Source organism: Falco cherrug, chromosome 5, assembly GCF_023634085.1.
Source record: "Falco cherrug isolate bFalChe1 chromosome 5, bFalChe1.pri, whole genome shotgun sequence".
Classification (NCBI taxonomy): domain Eukaryota; kingdom Metazoa; phylum Chordata; class Aves; order Falconiformes; family Falconidae; genus Falco; species Falco cherrug.
Genome location: NC_073701.1, coordinates 91446706 through 91462332, shown reverse-complemented (window position 1 = coordinate 91462332; position 15627 = coordinate 91446706). Strand labels below are relative to the sequence as shown.

The 15627-nt window shown below is 39.3% G+C and overlaps 1 protein-coding gene across 2 annotated transcripts in view; it reads left to right on the top strand.

Moving 5' to 3' along the window:
- Positions 1–15627, top strand: part of SLC2A13 (solute carrier family 2 member 13) — a 169415-nt gene that overhangs the window by 19838 nt on the left and 133950 nt on the right. For both annotated transcript variants that reach the window (XM_055712362.1, XM_055712361.1), the window contains exon 2: positions 11553–11712. In XM_055712362.1, coding sequence (XP_055568337.1) covers positions 11553–11712 — 160 coding nt within the window. The remainder of the gene's footprint in view (positions 1–11552; positions 11713–15627) is intronic.

Below are 15627 nucleotides of genomic sequence, written 5' to 3'. Positions count from 1 at the left end.
GAATTCCATGCTAGCTGTTCTGCTGACCCCCCTCCTTACTTCTCCCAGAACCAAAACCTCTGTCATACCATGTTCGCTACGCCCAAGGCATCTTCCGACCACCGCGTCGCCCACCAGCCCTTCCCCATTTGCTGACAGCAGGCCCAGCGGGGCATCTCCCTGGGCTGGCTCGCTGACCAGCTGTGGCAGGCAGTTCTCTTCCACGCATTCCAGGAACCTTCTGGGCTGTTTCCCACCCACTGTGCTGTGTTTCCAGCAGGCATACGGTAGGTTGGAGTCCGCCATGAGAACAAGGGCTTGGAATCGTGAGACTTCTCCTAGCTGCTTGTAGAATGTTTCATCTGCCTCTTCATCCTGGTTGGGTGGTCTGTAATGGACTCCCACCAGGATATCTGCCTAGTTGGCCTTCCCCCAGTTCTTACCGATAAACACTTAACCCTGCTGTCACCATCATTCAGCTCTAGGCAGTCAAAACACTCCCTGACACGCAGAGCTACCCCTCCACCTCTCCTTCCTGGTCTATCCCTTCTGAGGAGTTTGTAGCCATCCATTGCAGCACTCCGGTTGTGTGAACCATCCCACCATGTTTCCATGATGGCCACTGTTGATCTCAGTTTTTCCGCTCAGTGCTTCACAGCTACTGTTTTGCTTTTTTTCCCCACACAAAAAAGCCTCATTCTTCACATGTAATGTCTCCTTCTGGTCAACATAAGCAACTGATGGAAGCCAATATACACTGAAATAGGTTAAAGTACCCTCATATTTGTTGGCAACTTGAGTGAATTCTGTGAATTTTAGGTTTCATCAGGTTAACGCTGCGAATCCTGCAGTTGTGACTGCTGGTCCAGACTAGCAGGTCATTTTTAGGAGTAGACCTATGTGGCTTGAAGAAGTTCAGCACTGGCTTGTCCCTCTGCTAAGGACAGTCTAGTCCAGGATCCTTGTCCTAATAGTCAAAACCCTTTCTGAGACTTAACCACTTAAGAGATCTTTACCTGGGATTCCTCCATAGGATGTTCTATTACAGTTGCGTGCCACTGGCACCAAGCAGCTGTTACCAAAATGGTAGTGGGGAAAATCCAGACCATGGGGAAAAGTTGCATGGAAGCTAGATATTTAAGCTGAGCTGCTTCTCATAAAGTAACATGCAGCACTTAACCCATGTGCTCTGGGAACACCTTTACTCCTCATAGCATGCAAAATGTGCATGCCATTGGGAGGTGTCTTAAAGGAGAGGTACCATACTGATCTCCACCGTCACCCCCAACCTCCAGTATTGCAAATACAGGCATCATTTATTTTCCCATATGATCAAAAAATGTGTCGTATTATCTCTACACAGATCACTTACGTTTGTAGACACAATCTTTTTTTGTGCATGAAACCTCTAGTATAGAAGGAAACCGAGCAGTTACTGTGACTCTGTATTTTCATTATATTGATAGTTATACTTACATTACTGTTAGAAGTGCTACTTGCACTCATTATAATGATATAACTGAAATTTCTTTTATAAAATCAGGCCTTAAGCTTTAAAAGGCGCAGAGGGCTTTTGTTTATTTTTTAGAGCAGTAGTTGTAAAACCATATAACTGGCACCTGTCTTCCTACAAGTCATGCTGTTTCTTGCATGAGTGGGTAACTAAATGTAGTAATTCATACAAAAATAGGGCTTTCTGCGTTGATGGTTGCAATGTATTTACCCATTGCAAGCACAAAACTAATGGGAATGTAAACTAGACACAATATTTTTATGGCTGTCTTTCCTGAATAGTGAACAAACACATTCAATGTTACTCCATGAGTTTTGTCTAAAATACTAAATTTGCAATGGGATTAGACTTTCTAGATTAGTTTTTTTAATTGGTGGCAAATGTAGCTAAGAAAATGCATTCTTCTGCTCATTTTCATCTTAAGCTGCGTGTTTGGAGTCAATTGCTGGACTTTTGGTTAATTCAATGAAACCTAAAGCAGTTTACAGAAAAATTAACTGGTTTAACTGTTGTTTTAATAATTACACTTGTAGAAAGAGGCACTGTTAAACCCAAGTTTATTCTTAGTTGAAGAGAGCTTTCAGGAGTAAGTGAAAGGCATACCTTTAGCTAAGCTGTAGTTCAGCTTCTAAAGCTTGTTCGTGTTTAGATACCGATTCTCTTAAAATTATTCGAAGTTGGGTAAAGCATCACTGTAGTAGAACTGGGAAAGAAAGAGTAGGTTTATAAACAGAAGTGCAAAGTTGGAAAGGAGTATTAATTTTATGTGTAGCATTGCCCTTGTCTTCTGAAAATAAAATGTCTCTACACAGAAGATCTTTGCTAATCCTTGAAGCATTCAGTTGTTGTTCTGGGGTGTTTAGCGTGGGATTGTATTTTGGTTTTGTTTGGTTGGGGATTTTGTTTGATTTTTTTTTTTTTTTTTAACCATGTGAAGATTGCGTAGTGTTCATAGCGCTGGCTTTCTAGCATATATGAGTGGTTATGCAGGTGAGTCCTGCCAAAGCTTTCTGGGTCATTTTAAAAACATTCTTCCCTGCTGGAAATTTCTGTTTGCTTGGCTGAGTCAGCAGAAAGAGCTGGATGCCATTCCTCAGCCGCTCAGTTAGCACCTGTGATCTTGTGCCTTAGCACAAGTGTGTGTTAGCCACCAGATCAAATGTCTGGAGCAGGAAATGGAGCAGCTGAGATGCGGCTACGTATCCTGATCAGCTGCCTTGCTGGATGAGGAGGAACCACTGGCTGGGAAAGCAGCTCCTTATCTTTGGCTATGACTGCCTCAGGACCTGGCCAAGTTCATCTGCTTCGTTTTCTTAGGTGTAAGTGAGCAGCATGTACAGCGCATAGTCTGCATGTGCTAGAGAATGCCTACAGCAAAGCACTGCTTGTGTCAATTAGTGTTTATTTAAACTAAAAGCTTCACTTTTAAAGTAGATTAAGTACTGCTTGCCTTACGTGTTTATACAAGCTGTCATAAAGAAAACTACTATGTGGTATTTATAATTTTCAAGTGAAAGAAAAATAAAATGCTCTTATTTTCTGAAGTGAGACGCTTTTGCAATATGGTAAAAATAATGGTTGTGTCGAGTAGTATAAAAATTTATGGTGCTTCACTCTTTCACAGTGAAAGATCTTTCACAGCTTGTACGTTCACAAAATCTTTGCAAATAGTGCTTGATCAAAAGTAATTCAGAAACAAAACAAATTAGGACTTTTTGCTAGTTGCTTTTGGTAGCTTTTAGTCACTTTTAGGGCTGATTGTTAATCTTGTATGGTTCAGAAATTCTTGGTACCTTTCAAGTAGAGGGAGCCATAGCAAACTCAGTATTGAAAATTAGCGATACTCCCTCCCTGGTATACCTTTGTGCATATATGTACACATATGAACACACATGTACTCTTTGAGAAAGAGTTTTTCCTTTTTAGGCTTTCCTAAAAATGCCGATCCAGAAATAATCCATCTGCTCTTGTCTGGATCACTTTAGAAGAAGGAGAAAATCCGTTTCAGTGTTGAAAGTTGCTAATTGATAGCTGTGTAGGTGACCTAAAGAAGACTTTTTAACTGCTTATTGAAAAATGAAGGTGTAGGTTGGCAATCAATCACTTTGCTTGTATATTCTGAAGAAACTGTTACTGATGAAGTAGCTCAATTAATTACCAGTGCAATTGTTCCATTTTTATGATGCTGTCTTTTAGCTGGATTTCTTTTAGACATCATTCTGATTAATGTTTTGAAGTAACCTCAGCCAGGGTAAATCTTAAAGCTAGATCTGTGGATAGATTTGGGAACCATGAAGGGAGTAATTTCTTTTAAAAATGCCAGGTTTCTGAAATGGGATCTACAGGCATGAACTACAAGCACAGGTTCCCAGTATGGCACGATGTGAGAAGGAAGGCCCTTAGTAGGACACTCAGGAACTAGGGCAGCTGAACATGGAGATGTCTGACACGGATGTTTCACAAACTGCATTAAAAGGAATATATGCTGGCCATAAAGAAAGACTGAGTATGGGTAGCTAATTCTGGGTTGCTGGGAAATGCAAACTGGTCTGATATCTGTAGTGCTAGGCATGCTCTTATGTTTTGGGCAGTTGCAAAGATCTTTGCTTCAAATTTTCTGGATGTTTAGCTTGACTATTTTGCCTCTGGTTAATTAAATCCCACTCTCTCCTCTTGACTTTGGCACTCAAAATAAATTTCCTCTTAACATGTGTTTGGATTACTGTAACCTTGAATAATCTTAAATTAACTTTGGATAGAAGAAATTATTTCTTTTAAAAATTCTCTTCCAAAACGAGCTGTTCTAGATATAGTACTAATGTTGAGGCTGAGGTTGAATAGGACCCCGCAGTTAAAGTGGTTCTAACCCTTACAGTTAGTTTCATTTGACCTTAAAAACTTTCTCGGTTCCATTTGCTTTCATGTAGAATTCTCTGTCTGTTACTGCTGTTTGACAGTTGTCCCAGAGAAGAAGTATTTCCCTCACCCTCTAGCTCTCCTGCTTACTCTGTTGTCCGCAGATTGTGGCATGTTTCGTATCCCCCTCTACATCAGGAGTTGTTTGGTAGAACTGAATGCCTGTAGTTTTTGGCCTGTGGGTAGTGTTCTTTTATTTACTGCTGCATGTATGTTATTAAAGATTCCTGCAATTTTTTTGTATGTTTTCAAGTTTTTGCTAAACTAAGTTCTCTTTTAACAAACTGAGTAAACTAAGTTTTATTTTAATAAACTTTCACACTGTAGCCTGTACGTGGTAGGTTCTTGTCTATCTTGCCTCAAGGGTCATGGCTCACTTTTTCCCATTTCATGACTCGATTAAAGTTTCCTGATTAAAAAGTTTCCTTGGCTTGCAGAATTTCAGCGCAGGAAAATAAGTACTGTGATGAATAGTCCCTTCTTGATTACTCAATTTGTTGAGTATTCACATATCTGTACTGTGATACATGGTTTCCTTATGCTCTTCTTGCAAGATACTGCGCTAGAGATGTCAAAGAAAGGTCTTGGTGCTGTCATTATACAGGAATTGTACTCGGTGTTGGCATCTTAATTTTTTTATGAGCTGGGTTTGCATCTATCTTTTAAGGGACAGTTTGAAACTTGGAATTACTCTTGTGTGCAATGCAATTCACAAAGGCTAATGCTACCTTTCTTAGGGTCTGCATTTACAATATGGTAGTTGTGGTTGTTTCTAGTGGGCATAGTTTGAGGCTTTTTTAGGTGAAGAAGGATTTTGTGTTCTTGATCCTTATGGATACACACAACAGTGAGAAACCTTCTTGTGGTCAGTGGAATGAATTACTCATCCAGGCTTATCAAGATGTGATTGTTCTATACATCTGAATCCGTATCAACCAGCGAGGCATTTCATTCATTTTTCTTCAGGTTCTTCTTATCCCTTGGAGTCCTTCATAGTTGGATGCTACATAGTAACATAGGTTTTTGTCACTAATTATAATATTGGTCATTCTGGTTTGGGCTAGTGGCTAGATAGGGACATAAAGATCTGCAATTACTTTGTGTATTAGATGTTTGACAGTACAGGTTTTTTAACTATGATGAACCAGCTCTTTCTGATTTAATTAATTAGTGTTTAAATAAAATCCCAGAGTTAAATGAAGTCTGCTGACATTGGACAGCCATTATAGAGGAGATACAGCGATGGTCAGATTTAGGTGTGATTTATTCTCCCAAAGCAATGTGGTTTTAGTGCTGGTGCTTTGTCCTGCTGCTCTTTTCAGAGCTGTGCTGTAGCTGAGTACGGTTGTGCCACTGCTGAGGAATGGACTTCTATTAATCTGATGTAGGGGAGAGATTGAAATGGGAAAGTGTGCTGCCAATCATTCTTGAAATAACTTTCAGTAAAAAGTTACAAACTGCTGATAATGCCTTTACTAGATACATGCTGTGGGTGGAAAGCTGAGATGTTAGAGGGGGCTTGAGCTTTCCCCTGATGATCGCACTCAAATACAAGCTATTTCAGTGAACATTTTAGCTTTTTCTGCTAGCGTACTAGAACAGTGTTTAGGTGCACTGCTTTCTCAAGTAGTTCCTGTTAGCATGTTTGATGAGGCACTGTAACATCCCCTGAGGCTGACTGTCATTACTGAAAGCTGAAGTGTTAACTGTAACAGCAGGAAAGGACTCTACAAGACTATGAAAAGGCTGAATTTTTGTTTAGATTGAGCCGTATAATTAAAATATGTTGTAGAGTTGTCTGTAGAGTAGAGGTGGCTGATTGTTGGCAGCTTCTTTTGGATGGGTGTGAAAGCTCACGGTCTTTTAAAATAAATACCCTTTGCAGGTAAAATGTATCCATTTTGCCAATGATAGGCATTCACAAACCACTTGAACGGATTCTTCTTTAGACTGGCAGTAAGGAGTATACAATTACTGTGGAATCTGCCAATTCTTTCAAAGGGTTAACCTTTCAAAAAGTTGCCCTTATCCTCTTGAATATTACTACTCAAATGTGAGCAATGTTCTAAAGTTATCCGTTGGCAAGAATGCCGTTTTTGTCAGAAGTAAAAACCTTAAGAGTATACTTTGTGGGAACACAATGGAAAGGAAATACTTGATGAAAATCTCTTTGTCTGTATAACCTGATGTACTTCTGGGATCAATAGTATTTCAAGGCACTAAATTTAGATCGCATGTTCAATATCCAAGATGTAAGAAGTTGATCAGGTTTCCTGCAAAGTTGCTGGAAGAAATAATTAGCCTGATGTTCAGCTGTAGCTTGGCAAGCTTCCCTCTGTCCCCTTTGCAATTTACTATTTAATTTAAAAAAAAAAAACACCAACCACCAAAAACAACAGCCACAAACAACAACCAAACCTTGAATTCATATTCAAAATTTCTCGTAGAATAACAACCTGTATTAAGCTGTTTATTAATATTTAATTCCTGATTCTCTTTGCCATAAACTTGCCTCCACAAATTCTCCATCTGTGGAATAATTTGCTTAAGCTACGTGGAATCCTTCTGAGTAGAACAAACTGCTATGGGCAGCTTCTTAATGAAGCGAACTTTAAAGTTGGTTGCATTAAAGTTTAACATTTTAATGAAAGTTTGCTCTTACAAGTTCATTCTAAGATACGTGAAAAAACAAAACTATTACCTTGGTTAAGTAGCTCAGTACAGCTTTATGTGTCAGTGAAGAATGCTTCATTCCCATGATTTCATTTTCCCTGAAAGGAAATGTATTAGTATCTTCTGTATCTGTCAGTTCATTTGGAACTCCTAACAGATACATTTCTGTAATGAGCTGTGAATGTTCTTTGTTGTTACGAGATTAATGGCTCAGTTGCTGTTCTCTGAAACAGGATCCAGGATATTTTTGCTTTTTGGTTGGTGGTTGTTTTTTTGGTTTTGTTTTTTTTTTTGGTGTGTGTGTGTTTTGTTTTGTTTTTATTATATTACATCCTGATTTTAGTTTCCAACTGGACAGTCTGGAGTCTCCTAGCAGTTCAGGCCAGTCTCCATTAGCATACGTGGTCCTGCCTGTGGGCCGGTACAGGCTTTTGATCTCATTGTGAACTGTTTAAGGGAGCCAGGTGGTACAAACCTCTTAACAGCTGGATAGCCTTTTAGCTGGTTGTATTCCCTGGTTTACCTGGTGTTGGCTCAGAAGGTCAGCACGAGCTGGACGAAGGAGGGACAGAACCATGGCCCCTGGATGTGCCCCATTAGCACTTCTAGTTAACTGTCAGTCCTCTTCATTCCTAAACATGAAAGGCTGATTGAGTTGCATCAGGTTTTTTTAAAGTTACTCAATTCTTGTCACCTATTTCGTGTGTTTATGAACCTTTTGGTTAGTAATCTGAACAGCAACAACAAAGAAATTGTCAGAAATCCTTCCAAATGTTTCTGCTGCTCCTGACACTGGTTGACACCAGTGAAATGACTGCCTTAGAGCGTTTTTATTATGCTAGGAGTAAAAGTGCATCTCGTTCAATATCCTGTTTCCAGCTTTTTTTGCTCATCTGTATTTATGACGCACCCTCCCTCATGTCTGCTAGGCACATGACTGGAGCTGCCCTGGAAGTCCTGGTCTTTACAGGATATGTTTATATCCCTCTGATCTTGCAAAAAAGTCTTTAAAATTGCTCCATCTTCCTAGCATTTGTTTGCAAGTGCTTTTTAGAAACAAGATCTTGGATTCTTTTAGTCCTTTTGTTTTGCTACCTTAATCTCATTTCTTGAAATATATTTTTAATTCTGCCCATTATCATAGGAGTTCTTCTTCATGACCTTTTTCTCTTTCCTGTAGGTAGGTTTGTTGACTTTATTCCTGAACTTCTTAATGAATTCTTTATAATGCTTACATGTTCATACTGAAAATACCTTTCTTGGATGGTAATGTGATTCTAAAATGCCTTTTTTATATCTGCTTTCTGTTGATTGTCCTAAAATTGAGCTGTGCACTGTCTTGTCTCTGTTTTCCTTTTGTCTGCAGATTATAGTAGCAGCTCTAGTAATTAGTCTCCTAAGTGTTGAAGTGAAAAATCATTTAATATCATGATTTTAGTCCGTTGTGTCATCTAACGCTTCCTGTGTAATAATTAGATGCATCTTGTCGTCTAAATTTAAGGAACCTTCTATTATGTTTTTTTTCTCAACTTTACTCTTTAATGAGGGCAGAAGGTTAATGCCTTGGTTACTCAAGAGGCTGTAGCTTGGGTTTGCCTGCTCTCTTGTCTCAGATTCCATAGCTGTGGTGCACAATGTAGAGCTTAAACTTTCTCTGACATATTTCCAGTTAATTGTTTTCATTTTCTTTTCCTCACATCCTGTCACTTATCAGCTTTATTAGTTAGGTAGTAATACACTTGCCTGCGGCAAGAATCTTTTATTTGGTGTGAGCGGTTTAACAGTGCGAGCATATTAGAAAATGTCATCTAAGTGTAACTGAAGGCATTCTCATATGAAAGATTAAGGACAGGTTCCATTGCAGCCATAAATATTTTGCTAGGAAAGCTGTTCCTTGTTTTCAAATGTCTTTAATATCTAGCTATTAAAATAACTACATAACGAATATTGGTTATGTATTTCAGAGATTTTAATAATTGGTTAATATGTAATGCCTTGCTTCCAACTATGCCTTTTCACAAGAACTTGCTCCCCTGTGTTCTGCTGTGTCTTCAAATTAGAGGAGGAAAATCTGGAGAACATTGGTGCATTCTAAGGCAGCTGATAAGCCAACCTGTAATAAATAACGTTATAGAATCTAAAACATTATTTCCTTAAAGTGGTATGATTTTTTTTTTCCCCTTTAATTTGATCTGTTTCAGAGTAGCCTTTTTTAACTCCTGGTGCTATTTTAGAAAAAACTTTGGGTTTGTGTGTGAATGCTTGCTGGATGTTGTCCAGACAAACCGGGGAGACTTTCCTGATTTTCTCCTCCCATTTCAGACTCAGAGTAGTAAAGCGTATGTTTTGATAGCTAAGTGATAACTGGAAATACATAACATAACTTCATCTTCTGAACCGAGGTTCTTGTTTGGATGTTTTGAACCTATATGTTTTGGGAAACCCAATAGAGAAAGTGGAGTCTAAGTCAAAAAGGCTGTTTTTGACAGCAGCGTTGTGAAAAGTCTCAGGGTGAGAAAGCTGACATGGATGTTGTAGAATCATAGAACCATTTTGGTTGGAGAACCACCTGTGGAGATGGTCAAGACCTAACAGCCTGTGGGGTGGGCTGGGGTGCCGGGGGTGTGGGCAGGCGGCAGCTGCAGGTCCCTTCCCCACCACCCCAGCTGGCACCAGCCGCTGCCTCGCGTGGGTCCTCGGCGGCGTTTGGTCGCAGAAGGGGGACCTGCTCCTATGCTTGCTCATAAAGGCTTTTCCCTTACGTGCGCCACCTTCACTGCTTTAATTGTAATTGGGTCGAGTGTTGATGTGTAAGATGTGAGAGAAGTATCTGTCAAGGTGGACTACGTTTGAAAATTTGCTTCTCTATCAAACAGGCAAAGGGCTATTTGAAAGCTTTTTTCTATGGTGCATTCCGGTTGGCTTTGAAAAATGCATGAATAGACTTTTAATGATTTTTTTTTTTTCTCTGACACTTATCTGTGGGGTTTGTTTTTTTTTTTTTTATTCCATGTGGATTGCTCAATCAATAGGAGGAGGAGGCATCGGCGTGTCCTTGGAGGCTTTGCCAGGAACTGGGTTATCATGCTGAGAGGCTGCTGTGCATGTTTACCTATTGTAACAAAGGATCTTCTGATGCCATTTGAAACAATCTGATTCCTCGCTTAGGCGTTTGGAGGCTCCCAGCAGCTCTGTCAGGCTAGCCTCATTGCTAAAGATGATTTTGTGCTCTTAGTTGGGTGAGTCAGCCAGGCAGCAAGGTGCCGGCTGAAGCCTCCGCTGTTTTATGACAAAGCCTTTCTGCAGTGACACGAGCCAGGAACCGCAGTGTGCTTCAGGAGCCACTGCCTGCCTTTAGGTGACCCCACTTATCGCAGGAGGCGCAGCACTCGCCCGCGTTGGCATGGGGCTGTTGGTGCGGACCCGGTGGGATTGCTCCAGGCTGGAAGATGTGATGTCTCTGGTGCTTGGCTCTGCTCACTGTGCCCAAGTTGTATCTCAGCTGGTTTCAGTTGCAATGTTTTTTTGTCTGTGTGCTGCCAAGGTACTTCCAGTTGTAACTACAGAAGGAATTGTTGTTGGTTGTCACTGTTGGTTCTTTTAAGGAAACAGGAATATAAATTTCCTTTAAATGAGAACATGACTTTGTTGGTGGATTTGGACCACCAAAGCATGACTGCACCCAGCTTTGTTCTTCATATGCTGTTGAACTCCTGGTTTTACAGTTTTCGTATGTGCATGTGCTCCTCTGTGTGTTCCACAGGGGCATTTCTGCCTTTTGCACAAATGGCTCATTTAGGGCCATTGCATAATTCATAGGAAATCCTACCAGTGTTAAGACAGAATAAAAAGCTTCTGTACTTTAGCTTCAGTCCTTGCTTCCTTATGGTGGTTGAGTTTTTGGTACTGCGTATGAAATATGCTTAAACTAAGTCAAGAAACAACCAAGAGAGTCCAGAAACAATTTGTTCTATGTAACAGTAATGAAATTACATCATAATAATTATAATTATGATAATGACGATGCTTGTCCTTGCTTTTTCTTGGAGGTGGAAACCAGGCTAAAGTTCTGTTTAAATTCAGAGCTGTGAACAATTGGCTTCTTCAGTTAGTCACTTTGACTTGCATGTGCTTACTTGAATTGTAGCATCTCGGTTTCAAAACTAAATATATTTATGCTTTTTATTTAATCTTAGTGTACATTCAGTGTGAACTGAAGTGAGTTATTTCTTGTATCATTACACCAAACCTTAAATTTGCGATACAGCCACTAGCAACCCATGTGTGGGCCCATTTGCTCTGGGTGTGCTTCTAGATTTCATTAGGTGTGTTTTTCTATCTTTTCATCTTTTGGAATCTGGAAATTAAATTCTTCCAGCTTGTTCCATTTAAATGGTATAATATTTTATGATGAAAAAGGGATGTACTATCTCTTTCGATTTTATAATTATAATTGAATTTATTCTTGTAGGTGTAGCATCTATGACTGTACCAGTGTACATCGCAGAAGTTGCTCCACCGCACTTAAGAGGCAGATTAGTCACCATTAACACTCTGTTCATCACTGGAGGGCAGTTTTTTGCAAGTGTTGTTGATGGAATCTTCAGCTACCTCGCAAAGGATGGATGGAGGTTTGTGAGTCTTCCTTGCTAAAAGCAAAACTGGCATGGTTGTGATTTGGTTGACAGCTATTATAGTTCTTGTTGGTAAAATAGAATTTCCATATAAAGTGGTAAAACTGTATATTAAAATGGAACTTTAATAATTAGCTCTTGCTAAATGATATCTATACTGCTCTCACTTAGGCTTAGTATTCAGCGTGCTTAGGTTTTTTCACTTTACTAAACTTTAAAATGGATGAGCAATAAATATGCGTCAACAAGCTTGAATGATTGTAATGAAGTTTATGAAAGTACATAGCCTTTTGCATTTGGAATAATTATATGCTGATTTTTCAAAAGGCAAATTTCCGGTGAGTATGATGCTGTACGTGCAGACTGGAGGTGTATTTTGAATATTCTTAATCTGAGCAGTAGTAATCCAATCAGAATTGAAGGCTGTTGTAGCATAACTTTATAGTTAAAAGTTTAGGTTATAGAATAACACAAATCTCTTTTACTCTGCTTTCTGGATATTCTGTTTTCCCTGTAAACATCACCAAGTGTTTCTGGACTGCAGCCTTATGCCTACCGCCTTTAAAGTGGTCTGTCATTTGAGAGTTTTTTTACTTACAGTGTTGACTTGAAAAAATAATTAACAGAAATGTGTAGGAGGAATAACAGCTTCTGGAAACTTGTGCTTGATGATGTGCGCTTTTCTCTTGAAAGACACTTGGGAAGGGGACGCATGTTGTTGTAGGGCCTTCGATTCTGTTGCTGCAGCCTGGAATCATTTTGCTATTTGAAAATCCCAATTTGAAGGATTCTCCCCCCACCCCCAAAAACTTGCAACCTAAGTATTATTACGTTCTCTGCCTTCTAATGGAGCTGAACAGGGGTTCTGGGTGCACTGACGTTTGAGTTTTAAGTTAGGAACGATTAATTAGGGACTTGGTACACAGAAGAACTTGGAAGCTGATCTTTTTATGTTGTGCAAAAAAGTATGCATTAAAACAAAAAAAACATTTCTGTAATGAATCTACAGTTTAATTTTTGTATGTCTGAAGATTCAAGAAGTTTGAGGGTTTTACTTTTTGTCCATGTGATTGTTTCCTTTGCCTTTTTTGTAAAAAAAAAAAAAAAAAAGTCACATTTTGACCTTAAGAAAAAAGTAACTTGGTGCCAATTTTATTTAATTTTAATTTAATTTTAACTTATAGTTCTGCTTTGTGCTTTCTGAAAATGCATTGATTACTTTAGCTCAAATGAAAATGGCGTTTTGCATTTTTACGTGAACCTTTTGATGACCTTTTCATTATAATGCAGCTGCATTCTCTGGCAGACTATACGTCTGCTTACAGAGAGCTGAGAAACAGCCTTCACTGAAAGAAGAACTTAGTTTTATAGGATTGCTAATCCCTTTCTGCAGTTAAAGAAATATGCTAAATTTTGAGAAAAGTTAATGTAATGCAGTAATGCATTTCTAAGTAAAATACAAACTGAAGTATTTGATCCCTGAGGCCAGTTACTCAGTAGTTGCTTTATTATTTTAAATTAACTTTTAGCCTAAATAATTTGCTAGTGTAGTGGCTTCCTATGCATGGGGCTGGGTGGGAGGAACGGACAAGTAAAGATATTATTTAGAATTGGAGTTCTGAGTCACTGTTACTGTTAGAGGCACTGTGCACTTTCTGTTTAGGCAGATTTTTCAAGTTCAGTTTCCCTCAGTGGTTAGGGCTTCAGCTGGGGGAAGCTTTTGTGGATGTAAATCTGTTTTGTTGGGTTTTTTTTCCCCATGAGTATGCTGACACATAGGAGGTAAGGATGTGTGTATCTGTGTAACATAATCTGTATGTTTCAGTAAATACTAGCATATTAGAAGAAAATACAAGCTAATAAAGTATCTGACAAGATCTTATTGGAGCTGTGTTTTTTGTTTAGTTGTTTAGGTAAACTAAGATATTCCCTAGCTTGAATTTTCACAGCTTAGAAACAGACTTTTAGGCTTCTTTGGAAACAATTAGTCAAAGAGCTGGCATTGTGGTATAGGATGTATCAGTTTCCAAAATCAAGCAGTGACACAGAATTGACAAGGACATTTGTATGTAAATGATTATTTAAGTGAAAAATTCCAGTTTGTTACACACAGACGTTACCATCTTTTGATATCTTACTTTGTAAATATATTTACCTGAAGTGGAAGATTAGGTGGAAGGCAGTAATCGTTGTCAAATGTCAAATGTAGATTTTATCTTTTTGTAAAACACTGATGTTTCAATATGCCGCTATACCTAAAATAGGAATGAGGCCCCCACCCACTGAAATGCTGCACAACTGCTCTGGAAACTTCTACATCGGTATAACTTATTCTTCTTCAAAGAATAAACGACTCTGGTACAATTCAGGCTTTTTAAGCATCCAAACTGAAAAAAAATTAAAAGTAAAATCCAGAACCTGTGGATTGAGTAAGACTTAGGAGGTTGAGTGTTTGATCAGAGCTGTGTGAAATGCCAGCTTTTGAGAATCTCCAACAAGGGACGTTTCCATTTGTCAAGACAACTTGTTCAGGTGTTCAGCCACTCCTGCTGAGAAGAGTTATTTCCCATCATCTCTGATCTGAATTTTCCTTGTTGTAACTTGTGCCTGTTGACTCTTGTCCTTCCACAATGTACATCTGAGACTATCTCCATTTTCTCTATGAGCTCCTTTTCAGTTGGGAAAGATGCAATTTGATCTCCTTTTGATGATCTCTCTTTCTGGGCAGCACAAACCCAGTTCTCTCAGCCTCTTCTTTTGTGTCATACACTGGAGCAGTCGCGTGATAGTCTTAGCGATCTATTGCTATTCCTGGTTTGTAGCTTTCTCTCACGTTGGTGGTCTCAGTCTTCCAGATTCAGCAGAGTGTGTTGAGTAGTGAGGAGTAATTGTTTCTTGCAGCCTTCTGGCTCATGCTGGGTAACTTTTGCTGAGGCAGTAATGCTGTGGTTTATGTACCAAGCGCTGGCTGTTCTGCTGGACTGAGCGAAGTGAAACTGTTGACAATGCATCGGGTAGAAACCGAGGCTATGCTAGTGATGAGGCATCCAAGGATTCTCAGCTGTGATGCTGGAGCTGTTACCTGGGGATTGTGTACTTGTCTGCCCTCAGTTAGTTTATCACAAGGAAGACTGAGCAGGGAGGAGTACAGATGGTCTGTCACCTGGAGAGAGTGGCCAGCAAATGCATGGGGAGGAATCGCAGATGTTCGCTCCTGAGTCATCACGCATAAGAAGGAAAATTACAGCAATTATTATAGCTCTTAGTGACTGAATGGCTAAGTATTGGATTGCTACAAAAGCCAGTAAGGAATTTTACTTTGTCTCGGCTCTGTTTGTTCTTGGGAGTGCTGGATATTAAATAAAAAATGAACTAAAGAAAACAAATATTCTACCTGACTCTGATGTCAGTTTAGCTATATAAACCCTGCTAATGCCATCTTAATAGTATTGCAGCAGTATGTCTGAGAAAAAGAAATGTTACAGCAGACTTATTAAATTTCATGCTGGATTTTTTCAGGTCTGCTAGACATCTGGCTTCAAATTCAAAGTCTTGTACTCTGTATAGGAAAGAACTATATTAGATTTCTGAAAGCTGGCTCACTGCATGAAATGTCTGAAATTGCCTGCTTTTAGTCTAAATTCGTTATAGCAAAATTGCTTGATCTGCTTGAAAATGGCAGCAACTCTTGAACTTGCAATGGATGTACGCTCTTAACTGAACATTTTCCTTCTGGTCTGCTCCTTGCACTCAACTGACCAGGAGCATGTCAATTGGAAACTAACTTCAGTGAGTGAGCACTTTCTGTACGCTGCTTTTTTTATCTTGCCTGTGATCAACAGTCCAATGGAGTCCAACTTATAGCTTTAATAGGCTGGACTGAGCTTTCGGGAGCCTCGATTGATTTTGCCT